Raw genomic sequence first — 17,444 nt, 5'->3', positions numbered from 1 at the left:
ATACTCATACATTGCTGGTGGGAACACAAATTGTTGCAACCATTATGGAAAGCAGTATGGAGATTCCTCAGAAAAGTTGGAATGAAACCATCCATTTTTCCCATTCCTCAGTTTATACCCAAAGGCCTTAAATCAGCATACTACAGTGATGCAGCCACATCGATGTTTATGGCAGCTCAACTCACAATAACTAAACTAAGGAACCAACCTTGGTGCCCTTCAACAGACGAATGGATAAAGAAAATGTGATATTTGTATATACCACATGGAATATTACTCAACTTTAAAGAAGAATGAATTTTGGCATTTGCTGGTAAATGAATGGAGTTGGAGAATATCATGCTAAGCTAAATAAACCAAACCCCAAAAAAACCAAAGACCAAATGTTTTCTCTGATATACAGATGCTAATTCACAATAAGCAGGAAGGGTTAGGGAAGAATAGAGTTACTTTATATTAGGTATAGGGGAGTGAAGGAAGGGGAAGGGGTAGGGGGGAAGGAATGATAGTAGAGTCAAGCAGACATTATCATCCCATGATCGATGTGATCCTGCAATATGTGTACCTTCAGAAAATTGAGAGATACCCTCCATTTATGTATGATCTACCCAAATGCATAAATGCATTCTACTGTCATGTACAACTAAGTAGAACAAATAAAAAAATGAAAAACTCTTTGGTAAGGTTTTCAGTGTCGAGACCTACTGAACACACACCATGAGGGGAAATACAAACAAACTGAACCATGTGAAACCTGTGCGCCTATGTGTGGGCGATGCTCAATACTAGGAAGTGTGTGCAAATGGAGACACATGAGAAAATAACTATTAGCATGAATAAAATTTAAAGACTGCCAGACCAAGTACCTGAAAAGCTATTCTGAGTCCACTTATAAATGAGATAAACAACTAAAGTGAGATGTCATGAGAAGATGCGGGCTCTCAAACTCATAACAAGAGAAAATTCATTCACTGCAAGCTGTTTTACACACATTTGATCGTCAGCATTAATGAAAGTGTTGGTAGGAGGCTGGGTATCCCCATGGTGTCTAATGGTAAGGCAAGTCATTCAACCACTGAGGAAAATTCTGAAAGTCACCAACTTGGCAAACTGTTCTGTGAGCCAGTAATTCCATTCAAGGAAAAAAACCACCTTGTATTTCCTTCAGGAGACATGAGGGAGATTTGCAAACAGTTTTATCACAATAGCAGAAATAAAGCTACCAAGATTTCACCAACATCAGAAATGTCCCTTACTTGTAATGTCACCACACACACTTTTAAAATACAAGACCTTAAAACTAAAAGAATACCTGCTCAAACAAAGGAGACGTGATTGATCCTGAAGCACAGGGATCAGAAGAACAGAAGACGTGGAGTTCATTCATAAACTATGAATTTCAACAACATAAAAAGCAGCACGGTTATGTGATAACTGTATGAGGATCACTCCAGAGTGATAAAAACACTTTAGAGTCCTGTGAAAATGCATTTCAAAGGGTGGAATTTATGATGTATCAGCTATCAGACACACTGTCAACCCAGATTCTACCTGCATGATCACAATGCCACCTCCTCTCCTCAGTGTCCTCAGTGTGAATTATAAGGAAACATGGTTGCACCTTGGATGCTCCCGGATCATCCAGGATTAGCCCTTCCTCTGCACCTACCTTGTCCTCAACAGACAACTTTCACCCATGTATCACAGAAAAATCTACCTGTTTTGGGGAGAGGATCTGGACACAGTTTGAAGACCACCATTCAGTCCTCTGTGGAGATGCAGTCTGCTGGATCCAGGAAAAGTGAGCTTAATGGACCAAAGGGAGGGTTTTCTACCTCTGCCATCAAGTCAGGGTGTGCAGTCACTGCTGACCTGGAGGAGAGTCAGCCCAGGCAGGATCCATGTCCTGGAGGACTGAAGGAAGCCCTGCTCTGTTCCAGCACAGCCCAGGCCTCTGAGTCATTGAAACAAACGGCGGCTCTTCTGGTTTGAGTGTATTAGTATTAGAGTTTCTTCTTCTTCTTAAACTGAGGACATATTTACTGAGAATTTTCTAAAATGTCCCAATACTGTCAGAACACTGATATCACCTAATTATACCAATTTTGTAGACACTGAACCTGAGAATGGTGCATGGCATTACTGCATGGGAAGAATGTGGTTTTCCAGGAGCGGGTCTCAGGATTCACTCTGTGGCGCATGAGTGCCACATCTTCGTCTCTCAGTGCTGGTAGGTCAGAATCAAATTCTAGTGGCTCTAACAACATGATCAGGTAGAAGTTATCGACTCTATATATGATGGCTTTGTTGGGATGCTTTCTTCTAGTTATTCACCTTCTCTAACATCCCCAAGATTGGAACTGTGTCTAACCTTGAATTTTCAAAAACTGATGATGAAATTTTCAAAATATTTTTGACTATAATTAAACAAAATCTTTTCAGTGAAAAAGGGAAATGAGAGAGTAACTGCTGTACTCCACATGAATGATCCCCCAAAGCAAGAAGATACTAATGATAAGACTTGGAATAAATTTACTTAATTTGAACTCTGGCAAGTTCAAAAAAGAAGAATATTTATGTAATAAATTGTATAGGGATATTGACAGAGGTGATAACATTTCATTGAAGCCTTATACAAATGACAGTATTCACTGGAACAAAGACTCAAACATTAGCTGTATCATTCTGATTTCTGTCTTTGCGGTTGCCAGACTTCCTTCTCTCCATTTCTTCTACATGTCAGACTCTCTTATAATGAAACATGTGATCACACTGAAGACCCACACGAGAAAGTCTTTTCAGCAAGTCCTCTTCCCTCAAACAAGCAATATTAGCCATTGTTATATAAGTAAATAAAAAAAAAATTAGCTGGAAAGGTTCTGGGCCTATGCTGAGGGTCACTGTTAAATTCTCTAAAAGATTCATTTTAATTGATCCATGGACAAGTCACCTATCCATTGACCAGGAATAGCACTCAACTTTCTTCCTCTACCATCACGTCAAGGTATCACACTTGAATTTCCTGCTCTCACCTGGTGACTTCGGAGGAAACCAGCCCACCACATGGAGGCCAGATGAAAATCCTACTCCACTGGGGTACATCCCCTGCCTCAGTAGTCTTGGTAATGCATGGGAAGTGTCTTGTTACAGCAACATATTAATGTCAGATTTTGCTTTTCTTATTAGGACAAAAGACATCTTTACTGATGAGTTTGAATGTTCTCATAACCATCTCAGACCACTGATGTCAACTAATTGTGGCAATTTCAAATAATATGACAATGACACTGGACATGGTCGATGCCATTATGATCTTAGAAAGTTGTACCTGGCTAGTGAAATGGTTCCATATTTGTTTGTGGGATATAAATGGTACCACGCTGAAATGCTGAGTCTGATCTTGAAATTGTGATCCTCCTGCCTCAGCCTCCTAAGTCACTGGGATTACAGGTGTACACCACTGCACCGGAATCAAACTTGCCTTTTTCTAAGAAAGCATCACAAGTATCTCTAAAATTAGAGTCCCTTACCCCAGGCATGGATCCTGTGAGGGCATATAAAAAATTGTGTTTATATTATTGAAATTATTTGTCTAACGTCAAGGGAATAGGCAAAAATAATAATAATAATAATTAAATCAGAGGTAAAATGCACCTAGTCATTATATTATATCATCATTTTTGGAGAATACATGGACAGAAGATCGAGGTTTTAGGGATCCTGTCACTGTGACTTACTCTAGAAACCCAAGTTCAAAGCAACTGAAGCTTTATAAAAGAGACGCTGTCCTACTGACAAGTTTTCTCAAGGTCCCCTTCATGTCCCCATTTGTCACACAGTAGATAAAGGGGTTCAGCATTTGAGGAACCACAGATTACATCACTGAAGCTACTGCAGACTCTCTTAAAGAGTCAGAGATAGCAGAACTAATATACACCCCAAAATCTGTCCCATAGAACAAGGAGACCACAGACAGGTGAGACACACAGCTGGAAAAGGCTTTAAACTTTCCTTCTGATGAGGGCCTTCTCAAGACAGAGGACATGACATGAACATAAGAGAAAATGATTCCAGAAAGAGGAAGACCACCAAATATGCAAGATGAAACATAAATCAGGATATTATCAATGAAGGAATCAGAACAGGAGAGCTCAATGACCTGAGCAAGTTCACAGAAGAAGTGGGGGATCTCAAGTTCTGTGCAGAAGGTCACCCACAGCAACATCAGTGTGTGGAGGAGAGCAATCAGAAGGCTAATGAGAAGACAGAACAGAACAAGTAGAACACAAAGGCAGGGATTCATGATGACTGTGTAATTCATGGGGTGACAAATGGCCACATAGTGGTCATAGGCCATCACTGCAAGGAGAAACTTTTCCACAAATGCAAAAAATACAATAAAACAGACCTGGGAGAGGTAGCCTGTGTAAGTGATTCTCTGATTCTGTGTTTGAAGGTTCATCAGCATCCTGGGGATTGTGCAAGTACTTAAACAGATATCGATAAAGGAGAGATTGCAAAGAAAGAAGTACATGGGAGTGTGGAGGTGGGAGTCAGAGCTGACCATGAGCATCATGAGCAGGTTTCCCAGGATGGTGACCAGGTACATTGACAGGAACAGGCTGAAGATCACTGGCTGCAGTGCTGGGTCATCTGAAAGTCCCAGGAGTAGGAGTTGTGAAATGGCTGTTTGGTTATGGGGTTCCATGTTGGTGAAGAATCTGGTGGAAAAGACAGGGTGAGAAGACCTTACGATGTGTGGACAGCAGCTGCAGTGCTGGGAGATGTTACATATGCAGATCCTTGGTCGCCACTCCAGGCAGACTGCTGAACCACCAGCAGTGGGGACGAGGACCCCACGTCTGCTTCAAGTGCTACAGGTAACTTCAGTGCATGCTGAATTTTGAGAAAGTTTATGGAACAGAAAATATCCCCCAGGGCACTGTGAACTCCAGTGAATATTCAGACAATTTTCTCTGCTATTTTCTCAGATCCATTTTCATTCATTCCTTTTTACCTCCACGCCCTTGATTTGAATAAATTTATATGGAACACTGACTTTGTTCCACTTTTTGTGCTAAATATGAGAAATAAACAAAGCCAAAGGCATATATTTTCAATCAGCTATATTCCAAGATGTTATAAAATAGAGGAGAATAAATTTTTGAAATGTTTCTTATACAGCAAAAATTCCCTCATTTTGGCTTTGTTCAGAGTCACCTGACAGAGGAATCAAAGTGCATGTGTGTTATTTTTCACCGTCATGCACATTTGTGCATAAGGACACTTAGGTAAGGTGAGGTTATATCATGAATTTGAGATCCACACAGAAGGCTTGGTCAAGACTGGGTTTTAGCTCAGATATGTGGACAGCTGAACTGATTCACAATTAGTCTCTGTTAATGTGTCTAAATAGCACATTCCTAGATGATCACTTAGGTCTCATGTTTTTCCTGTGCATTAATATTTTCTTCCTGATCAAAATCTCTAGTTTCACCCTTGCCTTCCAAGTGTGTCCACTTGTATCCATGAAATTAGCATCAGCAGCTGGATGTCATCCATCCAGGTGGACCTGAGCAAAGTCTATTAAATGTTGCTTCTACACTTGAAGCTCAGAGGACCCCCCCACAGAAACATCACCCATCTCCTTAAGTAATTAATTAACATCAACATAACACATGAGATTCTGTGTCTCCTCTTAAGGTAGCTACTCTATTTAGTTGGTTATTTGGACACCATATTTGAAAAAATATTCTGATACATGACAGAAATATCAGTGAAATACACAGAAAAATCTGAATATGATGAAAATTAACACAACAAACACAAGATAGCACAATTATAAGATAGGCAGGGTTTACCAGGCATGTCTGTTGGAGCAGTGTTCTTTCTAGTCAGAGGAAGGCAGAAGTGCCTGGGGCAGCTTTCAGCATTTGGGGTGATGTTGAATCCACACAGACTGAAGGTCGCAGAGGTTCTAGAACATGCTTTGTGAAAAGGAAGCCCTCAACTCTGAGAGCAGCCTGGATGTTGCATTTCTACAAAGGGATGTGCAGGGAGATGTGTCAATTCATGCCATCATGATAACCACATTGCAATGTATATCCACATCCCACCATCACACTGCACACCTGGAGCACTTACAGCTTTTATTAAACTATCCCCAATGAACATGGGAAAGATTGTGGGGATGCTTCATGGTGAGAAATGAGTAGAATCAAAGCACCCCATGTGGGGTGAGATAGGGGCCTGAAATTCACTTTCCCTGCCATTTATGTTTTTACTGCCATGCACCTTCACAGAGCATTCTTTACTCCACAGAAAGAAGAATGTGTCAGGGCAATTGAGGAATGAGGACCAAGAAAAGCATCCCCAGCATCATAAATGCAATCATCAGGTTTATGTGTGTAATATGCTGAATTTCCCTGTGGAATGGATAGGTAGGAAATCACGAAGGAATCACCAATTATATCAATATTTGTTTGGCCAGTTGATATGAGAAAATATATATGAATTAAAAATAAATTCAAAAGGGCTCACAAGATGGCGGACTAGAGGGAGGCTGCATTCCTTGTCACCCCATAACTCCACTTTCAAGCAGAGGATATCTGTTTCTTGGTGAGGCAGTTTTTGCTGCTTATCAATCCCCTGATGTTTAACCCATTTATCTGCTGTGATGACCTGCAGTCTGCCAGCATATGAATGCCATTATGAGTGCAGATTGCTTACTGTCAGGCATCTATCATCCGCCATTTGCCTACCTCTCATCTGTCCATCACCTGCCTTACACCAATCCATCACCCAACACAGGAGGTTCACCTCCCGATCATCCACAAACAGTCAGAAAAGTGATCATGTATAGCACCAGCTGCCTGCTGCTGCCTGGAATATCTCTGTCACAGTACCTGCTGGGATGATTACTCGTGGCTACCGCCATTTTGAGACAACAGCCCGGCCCCATAGGACCCCTGGCTGGACTGACTGAGCCCCGTCTCCAGGATCCCTCAACCCGACTGATCACTCCCTGCCTCTGGGGCCCTCATATCCACTGACTGCTCCCTGCTGCCAGGACCCCCAGACCAACTAAAGGTGCCCTATCACCAGGACCCCAGACTGACTGATTGCACCCAGCCTCCAGGATCCCACAACCATACCAAACACTCTGGACCTCCAGGACTCCTGCCTGAAGAACTGCATCCTGCCTCCAGGACCTCCAGCTAACCACGGCCACACCCTGAGCTGCAGCTCCCCATTTGTCAACACATTTCGAAGCCAGAGCGGTCATCATGGATAATTCTAGAAACTGTAGCTCCAATCTTTAGGTGGGAAAAATGCCATCCTGAGATGCCTGCTGGAGGCTTGAAGCTCATTGTCAGGTACCTCTCATGCATCAGGTTACTGAACTCTGGGATGTTTCATTATTATATGACTGTTATTTCTTTACTTTTCTTGCTCTCTTTTCCTTTTGTTTACCTGTTCCCTCAGAGTCTCTGTCTCCCTTTTTTGCATGCTATCATCCAATTTCTTTTGATTACACTCTCACCCTTTTATTATCTAGAACTTCTGTATATTCTTTCCTTATCCCATTAACAGTCACATTCTGCATCCCTCTGCATCCTCTTTGTCCTCCATTAGAAAAAGAGACCTTATTGCAAATCTGTTTGTTTTACTGAATATAATATTTGAACTCGTTCTGTTTATTATGACAATTTTGTTATTGTCTTCATAGGGGCTATTTGGTCGAGGGTTGCATAGTGTCTGAATTGGGCATTGCTAATACACATCTCCCCTTAAAGAAAGGGTTTTGTAAACCTATAGGGCCACTAAAAGCCTATAGGGGGACATCTGCAATACCCAAGATCTGCACTGCTAGTGGGGAAGATATATGAAAAGCATGAAAAAACAAGGGAAGAAAATGACCAAAACAAATCTAAATTCTATATTAATAGAATACAATGACAGTATGGTAGAAGAAATGTCAGAAAAGGACTTCAGATTATACATGATTAAGATGACTCGCGAAGCAAAGGATGAGATAAGAGAGAAAATGCAAGCAATGAATGATAATACCAATAAGCTGAAAGCGCACCTGAAGGAAGCAAAAGATCATTTCAACAAAGAGATAGTGATTCTCAAAAAAAACCAAATGGAAATTCTTGAAATGAAGGAAATAATAAATCAAATAAAAAACTCAATGGAAAGCATCACAAAAAGACTAGACCACTTGGAAGACAGAGCCTCAGACAATAAACACAAAATATTTAAACTTGAAAATAAAGTTGCTCAAACAGAGAAGATGGTAAGAAAGTGTGAACAGAATCTCCAAGAACTATGGGACATCATGGAAAGACCAAATTTAAGAATTATTGGGATTGAGGAAGGCACAGACATACACATCAAAGGAATGAACAATGTATTCAAAGAAATAACATCAGAAAATTTTCCAAACGTGAAGAATGAAATGGAAAATCAAATACAAGAGGCTTACACAACACCAAATGCAAAAAATCACAACAGATCCACACCAAGTCACATTATAATGAAAATGCCTAATATATAAGATAAAGATAGGATTTTGATCGCCACAAGGGAAAAGCATCAGATTACATATAGGACGAGACCAATATGGATAGCAGCTGACTTCTCAACCCATACTCTAAAAGATAGAAGGGCCTAGAACAATATATTTCAAGCTCTGAAAGAACATGGTTGTCAACCAAGAATCATATACCCAGCAAAAATAACCTTCAGATTTGAAGATGAAATAAAATGCTTCCATGATAAACAAAAGTTAAAAGAATTTACAAATAGAAAGCCTGCACTGCAGAACGTTCCCAACAAAGTATTCCATGAGGAGGAAATTAGAAACAACAATGTATGTCAGCAAAGGGAGGAATTACCTTAGAGAAAAAGCACTCAAAGGAGAAACCAAGGCAACTTAAAAATCAAAAATAAGCGAAATAACTGGAAATACAAATCATATCTAAATAATAACCGTGAATGTTAATGGCCTAAACTCATCAATCAAAAGACATAGACTGGCAGAATGGATTAAAAAGAAAGACCCAACAATATGCTGCCTGCAAGTGACTCATCTCATAGAAAAAGACATCCACAGACTAAAGGTAAAAGGATGTGGATAAACCTACCATGCACATGGAATCAGAAAAAAGTGGGAGTTCCCAACCTTATATGAGTTAAAGAGGAGTTCAAGGCAAAGTTAGTCAGAAGGGATAAAGAAGGACATTTTCTACTACTTAAGGGAACCATAAATCAGGAAGACAAAACCATAGTAAATGTTCATGCCCCAAAAAATGGTGCATTCCTTAACATCAAACAAACCCTTCTCAATTTCAGGAATTACATACACCACAACACAATAATTCTTGGTGACTTTAACACACCGCTGTCACCACTAGATAGATCTTCCAAACAAAAACCAAACAAAGAAACCACAGAACTCAATAACAAAATCAATAACCTAGAATTAATAGACATATATAGAATATTCCATCCATCAACTAGCGGATTCACTTTCCTCTCAGCAGCACATGGAACTTTCTCGAAAATACACCATATGTTATGCCACAAAGCAGCCCTTAGGAAATGCCAAAAAAATGAGATACTGCTTTGTGTTCTATCAGATCACAATGGAATAAGAGTAGAAATCAATGACAAAATGAAAAACAGAAATTACGCCAACACCTGGAGAGTAAATAATATGCTATTGAATGAAACATGGATAACAGAAAACATCAGGGAGGAGATAAAAAAATTCTTAGAAGTCAATGAGAATGACAATACTACATATCAAAATCTCTGGGACACTATGAAAGCAGTAGTAAGAGGAAAATTCCTTATATGGAGCACATTCAAGAAAAGAATGCAAAGTCAACAACTAAATGACCTAACATTACAGCTCAAAGCCCTAGAAAAAGAAGAACAGAATAACAGCAAAAGTAGTAGAAGATAGGAAATAATTAAAAACAGAACTGAAATCCATGAAATTGAAACAAAAAAAACAATTCAAAAAATTGACAAAACGTTTTAGTTTGAATCTATCCCAGTGGTCGATTCTAGCTTTTATTTCTTGTGCTATGGGAGTGCTTGCTGTTAAGGAAGTCTGATCCTAAGCCAACAAGTTGAAGGTTTGGACCTACTTTTTCTTCTATAAGATGCAGGGTCTCTGGTCTGATTCCGAGGTCCTTGATCCATTTTGAGTTGAGTTTTGTGCAGGGTGAGAGATAGGGGTTTAGTTTCAATCTGTTGCATGTGGATTTCCAGTTTTCCCAGCACCATTTTTGAAGAGGCTATCTTTTCTCCATTGCATATTTTTGGCACCTTTGTCTAGTACTAGAAAATTGTATTTATTTGGGTTTGTGTCCATGTCTTCTATTCTGTACCATTGATCTACCTGTCTATTTTGGTACCAATACCATGCCGTTTTTGTTACTATTAATTTGTAATACAGTTGAAGATCTGGTATTGCGATACCCCCTGCTTCGCTCTTCATACTGAGGATTGCTTTAGCTCTTCTGGGTTTCTTATTCTTCCAGATGAATTTCATAATTGCTTGCTCTATTTCTGTAAGGTACACCATTGGGATTTTAATTGGAATTGCATTGAATCTGTATAGCACTTTTGGTAGTATGGCCATTTTGACAATATTAATTCGGTCTATCCAAGAACATGGGAGATCTTTCCATCTTCTAAGGTTTTCTTTGATTTCTTTCTTTAGTGTTCTGTAGTTCTCATTGTAGAGGTCTTTCACCTCTTTTGTGACATTGATTCCCAAGTATTTCATTTCTTTGGATGCTATTGTGAATGGGGTAGTTTTCCTAATTTCTCTTTCTGTAGATTCATCACTTACATCAGTAATGTGAAGAGACAGCCTAAAGAGTGGGAGAAAATCTTTGCCACACATACTTCAGAGAGAGCACTAATTTTCAGAATCTATAAAGAACTCAAAAAACTCTGCACCAAGAATACAAATAATCCAATCAACAAATGGGCTAAGGAAATGAATAGACACTTCACAGAAGAAGATGTACAAGCAATCAACAGATATATGAAAAAATGTTCAACATTTCTAGTAAGAAGAGAAATGCAAATCAAAACTACCCTAAAATTTCATCTCACCCCAAGTAGAACGGCGATTATCAAGAACACAAGCAATAATAGGTGTTGGCGAGGATGTGGGGAAACATGTACACTCATACATTGCTGGTGGGGTTGCAAATTAGTGCAGCCACTCTGGAAAGCAGTATGGAGATTCCTCAGAAAGCTTGGAATGGAACCACCATTTGACCCAGCTATCCCACTCCTTGGCCTATACCCAAATGACTTAAAGTCAGCATACTACAGAGATACAGCCACATCAATGTTCATAGCTGCTCAATTCACTATAGCCAGATTGTGCAACCAACATAGATGCCCTACAGTTGATGAATGGATAAAGAAACTGTGGCATATATATATATATACATATATATACACAATGGAATATTACTCCGCCATGAAGAATGATAAAATTATGGCATTTGCAGGCAAATGGATGAAATTGGAAGATATCATGCTAAGTGAGATAAGCCAATCTCAAAAAACTAAAGGATGAATGATCTCGCAGATAAGCGGATCAGGACATATAAGAGGGGGTAGGAGAGGTTAGCGTTAGGGTTAGGGTTAGGTTTAGGGTTAGGGATAAGGAGGGTGGTAAGAATGGAGGAGGGAAGGACTGTATAGAGGGAAAAGAGGGGTGGGAGAGGTGGGGGGGAAGGGAAAAAATAACAGAATGAATCAAACAACATTGCCCTATGTAAATCTATGTTTTTTAATTAAAATAAATAAATAAATAAATAAATAAATTGACAAAACAAAAAGATGTTTCTTTGAGAAAGTAAAGAAAATAGACAAACCCAGAGCCACACTAACAAAGAGAAGGAGAGAGAAGATTCAAATTACTTAAATACATAATGAAAAAGGAAATATCAAGACAGACAGCACTGAGATACAGAACATAATGAGAAGCTACTTTGAAAATCTCTATCCAACAAAATAGAATCTACTGAAGACATTCACAAATTTCTAGACATATATGCTCCTCCCAAACTGAACCAGGGGGACATACACAATTTAAACAGATCAATATCATGCAATGAAATAGAAGAAGGCATTAAAAACCTATCATCCAAGGAAAGCCTGGCCAGACGAATTCTCAGCCGAGTTCTACAAGACCTTCAATGAAGAACTCACTCCAATACATCTCAAAGTATTCCAGGAAATAGAAAAAGTGGGTACCCTGCCAAACCCATTCTATGAAGCTAATATCACCCTCATACCCAAACCAGGCAAAGACACATCAAGGAAAGAAAAGTTTAGACCAATATCCTTGATGAATATACATGCAAAGATCCTTAACAAAATATTGGCAAACCGTATCCAAAAATATATTAAGAAAATCATGCATCATGATCAAGTGGGTTTCATCCCTGGGATGCAAGGATGTTTTAACATCCATAAATCAATAAAAATAATCCATGTCAATAGACTTTAGGATAAGATTAAAGAACTTTAATAACCTGGTTGACTTTAAGAGGAATCTGGTTCAATCGCAACCTGATATTGAAGAAATAAGGTGTGTCCTCAGGAAATAGAGGCAGACTTAGTGAGTCTGAGGATGCTGATTAAGGCTCATCTCTGGAAGAGGGCCCAGGTCTGCTTCCTGGCTGGGGCAGGGCTGCTGAGTGAGGTGTTCCCAGGGTGACTTCTGCAGTCTCTGTGTCCCTGGGGCTCAATACCCAGAGCTCCTCATTAGATCAGCTATTGTACTAACCTTCTGATCCCAAGAGTGCATGTCCTTGAAGACCAACTCTGTAGAAGTGAAGGATTCAGGGTGGCAGGTTCCTGACCCCTGAGGCCATGTCTGCACCACTCAGTTCTCTGCATGTCCCTGCTCAGCTGCACTGCATGAGCCCTGCCCATGCAACACATGGCAACTCTCTAAAGAAATATGGGGCTCCTTTTCATCTCCAAACAAAGGCCTGGCATTTAACTAACTGCTTCAGGAAGCCTGATTCTAGTTTTTGGGTAATCCTATGTCCTGTAGATGTGAGAGTACATCAAATAAATATATATTAGCAAAGATCTTGTGTTAGTCAGATTTCTCTTGCTATAACAAGTATGTTAGGTGAAGCTACTTAAAAGTGGAAAGGTTTGTTTTGGCTGAGGACTTTGGATGTTTCCCTTCACTGTTTCTTCCTCTGTCACTCTGGACTGTAACAGGGCAGTACCTCATGGAGGGAGCATGTGGTAGAGGAAAAGGGAAGAGAAAGAGAGAGAGGAGACTCTGGGGTCCCACCCTCCCTTTACCGGCCTTGCACTGCAGCCCCTCTGACTGGTGCCATCCCCTCCTATCATGTTGCAGGCTGGCAACCAGGTTTCAGTGCATGGGGCATGGCAGGACAGATATCCAAACTATAGGATTGAAAAAATGTGGAAACTCGGTGGTTCAGGGAGAGAGATCCCCACCCCACCACCCTTTCAGTGCTGGGTTTGAATCCAGGACTGCACATGCTAGGCAAGCACTCTAACTCTGCTCTACCACAGCCCCACGGGGGCATTTCTACAAGGGAATTCTTGTACATTTGAACCTGGGATGTCAGAACTTGGAAGGTGCCATCTGCTATCACACGAGGTTACATGTGACAACCAGCACCATGATAGGAACCCTGAAGTGCCAGCAGGATTACATTACAAGCCCACTGAACCTTCTACCAGAGGGCTGCCACAGAGACCCCTTGGCTATCAAGGTCTTCAATTCTCCATCCACATAGGTGGTGTAAGACTAGAGGCAGCATCAAAATAGGGGCCACATCAGGAGCAGAGAGTGGGCTTCCTGAAATCTCAGTTGTTGACCATTATTTTGATAAGGCAGTCTTAACAACTGTAACTTTATGGTTAGATCACAGTCATTAATGTGCAATGCTCTACATGTTATTTCCCAAACAGAGGAATTAGAGGAAAGATGATGTGTGCAGGGACTTGAAAAAAGAAAAGAAACCATCTGCAGATTGTGAGTGAGTCCTAAGCTGCATCTTAGGGTAAGAGACACACTATGTCCCAGCCCCACTTTCCTGATTGCTTGTGCAGCTGCTGAAGGAGGAGGAGGAGGAGGAGGAGGAGGAGAAGAAGAAGGAGGAAGGGCAGGAGTCCTACTAGGAAAACAGGGGACACTGAGCTATGTCACCTGGGTGCCTGGGTGAACCTCACATGGAGGGATCCAGCATCCCATCAGCACAGCTAGCTCAGCAGGGACTCCTGTGCAGTGAGCTTCTTGTCCTCTTGATCAGGACCATTGTCTGAGGAAATGGCTAGTCTGACAACTCCTCTCCTTCCCCAATCTGGCATTGGCTTTGCTCTCACTGAGACACCCTGAGAGTGCCACCTTTTCCTTCTCCCTTTTTCTTCCCATACCTAACTTAACAGCCCATCCCACAGAGACACACCCTTCCTCTCTACTGCATTCACCATATCTCAGGCCAGCTACTTTGAAGGTGATCTTATCCTAAGAAGTAATATCAGAAACAAACCATGTGAGAACAAAAGTAAGATAAATTTCATTTTATGAAACTCTCTATTTCCTGTATAAAAAGGTGATAAAACAGAGAATACCTGCCCCCAAAAAGCCAAAAAGATAATTCTAGGTATGATTCAGTGAATGGTGATCATTTAAAAAAAATTACCTGTTTCTAAAATTTCTGCACCACCATGGAAGAAGAATGTAATACACATATGGTTCATGAAAGGAGGGCTTGGAGATTGTTAACACAAGAAAATAGATTTTAGGAGTCATTTTGATTCATTAATGAAGACATAAGATATTAGCTCAGGGAGAGATGCAAAAACCAGCTGTTCAGAGGAGACAGTCCAGAAAACTCTTGACACAATGAGGACTTAATTTATTCCTGAATTTGAGGTCAAAAGAAATGTAGATTTCTGAATCATTTCAAATTCTAAGTAAATACAGTAGGTTTGATGCCACTGAAATTAAAATAAAAAAGGTTTTATTTATGACAATTCACTTTTGGTGTGTTTGGCCTATTTTTTTAATCAGCTTTATAGTGTTTAGTGGATGCACACGTGTTCAGGTTCAAGATGGCTTCTTTTTATGGGTTTATCTTTTTATAAGCTTAAATTGAAGTACAGCATATATACATAAAAAGCACCCATATTGTCAATATTCACACATATTGATGAAATTTAACAAAGCAAATCACCCATATATTCACCAACTGGACAAAGAAATAGAGTCTACTCTAACCCAGAATCTATTACTTACCACCTACCAGTCATTTCTCCCTCTTGACAAAAACCATATGCTGACTCCTCTTAGATAGGTAAGTTTTGCCTACTGTTGGACTTTGTGTAAATTGAATCATACCACATGTGATTTTTTGTGTGGGGCTTAACAAGGGTGAATAGGCTTCTGATGTCAACATGTTCTGTAATGATTTGGTCTTTATTATAAAGGATTGAATTTCCAGATAAATAAAGAGCTGTTATACATTGATAAAAAGACAAACACCTCAATGGAAATATCTCAAACACTCATTTCCCAAAGAGAAGAAAAGGAAGTGACTTGTATAATAGATGTGAAGGACACCACCTCAGTAAAAGAGAAATATAAATTAGCAAAACATTAACTCCCAGCATCAGACTGCATAGATGAAAATGTATTGTGACAATTTGGAGCATCAGAATCACCTAATGGGCAGGTAAGTTTGATGGAACCACACAAAAGAGGTTATTGACACCCTTGTAGCCAGTGAACCCACCACAAGATTGAAACTACCTTACAATTCTTCCAGCAATCATGAAACAGGCTAGACCATCATCTTTATTCACAATAACAGAATAACTACCCAACTTTTATCAACATCAGAAAGACACCCTGTGATTCATTGTTACCTGAGGTCATGTAAAAATAGGACTGAAAATGAATGAGCTCCTGCTAAACCAAACAGCAGGATGGAATCTCAGATGATCAGTGATGAAATGACAAGGAGCACCCAGAGATCAGTTGCAGCCTCGAAAACATGTCAAAGTAGAAATGAAGTAAACTGATGTAATAAATTGAAGGCATTTATTGGAGGGTGGGTAAATATTCATTGGAGTCCTCCAAAATAATATTTTGTAAGAAAAATATGGAAATATATGCAAACAGGTACTACTTGAATTCATAAACTTTCTGTCTTTGTGTATTCTCAGAGGTTATGCAATTACAGTTTGGCCATACAGGTTATCAGGGATAAGGTTATCCTAGGCAAAAGTCCTCTTGTAAAATGAATAATATTCACCCTTTTCATATATGCTCACATTAAAAAGTGAAGGGATTAGGATATAATATGATATCCACGGTCTCAGCTCAACTCATGGCACAGCTGTCTTCTGTGTGTCTCCACAGAGGGGTGACCATAGAGAGACCAAGCAAGGGGACTCAGTTGACTGTCTCTGGCATCATATATCCAGAAACAGCACCTGATCCTGCTGCAAATCCGTGGGGACTCTGAGGAGAACAGGTCCTTGGAAGAGGACCACCCCAAGTAGGAAGTCATAAAGTCTTAATCCCCAGAACTAAGCACCCCCACTTCTGAATCCTTGTAATGATGCTTTTTGCATCAATATGTTAAACTGAGGCATTCCTTTTCCTTGAGACCTAGTTTCATAATCTCTTGAGTTGGTTTCAATATCACAGAACCATCTCCCCCACTCAGATATCTAATTATGTGAATTTTATGAATAGCGAAAGAGAAAAGAGTGAATTCTAATGGGACCTCATATGGAAACAGTTTTCTAGGGAATTACTCATTTATGTCCTAGTCAAGTAAGACATTTCAGCTTTCTGACACAGTTCTCAGTTTGTCTACCTCTGAGATGCAAGACATAAGCTCTGACCATGGAATTGGATTGAGCATAGACTCCACATATGAACTTGAACTTGCATAAAACTGCCCTTCCCCTGTCCACCTTATACAATTCTCCTTTCTGAGATTTATCCATAACTGATCACTAAAATAGAACCTGAAACCAAAGCAATGAGGTGAAGGTTAGAGATTCCATCATTTGTCAAACATCACAGAACTGTGCAAAACCAAAGACCAACGTGAAGTTCCAGCAGAAATGCACTTAGCTAGCATGACCTCACAACCCTAGGACCACGGGAAATCTGTACCCTGTGCAAGAATCCAATGATGATTAAATGTTTTCCACCTGCTCAACTTCTCCAGCTTGCTGTTTTCTAAGAGTGTGCCAGAACTAAATTTCCCAAAGCAAGAATCAATCTCGCAGTCTCTGCTTCTATGAAACTCAAGGGAAAAAACTGATTTTAGAGAATCAAAATCAAGTGTCATTAGTACAGAGCTAGATGCAAAGGAAAGTCCACTATA

The 17,444-nt window shown here is 40.0% G+C and overlaps 2 protein-coding genes across 2 annotated transcripts in view; one reads left to right on the top strand and one right to left on the bottom strand.

Moving 5' to 3' along the window:
- Positions 1 to 17,444, top strand: part of LOC306646128 (olfactory receptor 7G2-like) — a gene marked incomplete at both ends in the record, with an annotated part of 90,014 nt that overhangs the window by 14,022 nt on the left and 58,548 nt on the right. The window lies entirely within an intron of this gene.
- On the bottom strand, positions 3,875 to 4,708 carry LOC306646163 (olfactory receptor 7G2-like; the record flags this gene model as incomplete). The annotated part of the gene is made up of 1 exon (XM_079114616.1): positions 3,875 to 4,708. One exon carries the CDS (start codon positions 4,706 to 4,708, stop codon positions 3,875 to 3,877), a length of 834 nt encoding a protein of 277 aa, XP_078970742.1.

Source organism: Sciurus vulgaris (genome assembly GCF_902686455.1).
Source record: "Sciurus vulgaris genome assembly, chromosome: 16".
Lineage (NCBI taxonomy): Eukaryota > Metazoa > Chordata > Mammalia > Rodentia > Sciuridae > Sciurus > Sciurus vulgaris.
This window is presented reverse-complemented; position numbering and strand designations above follow the sequence as displayed.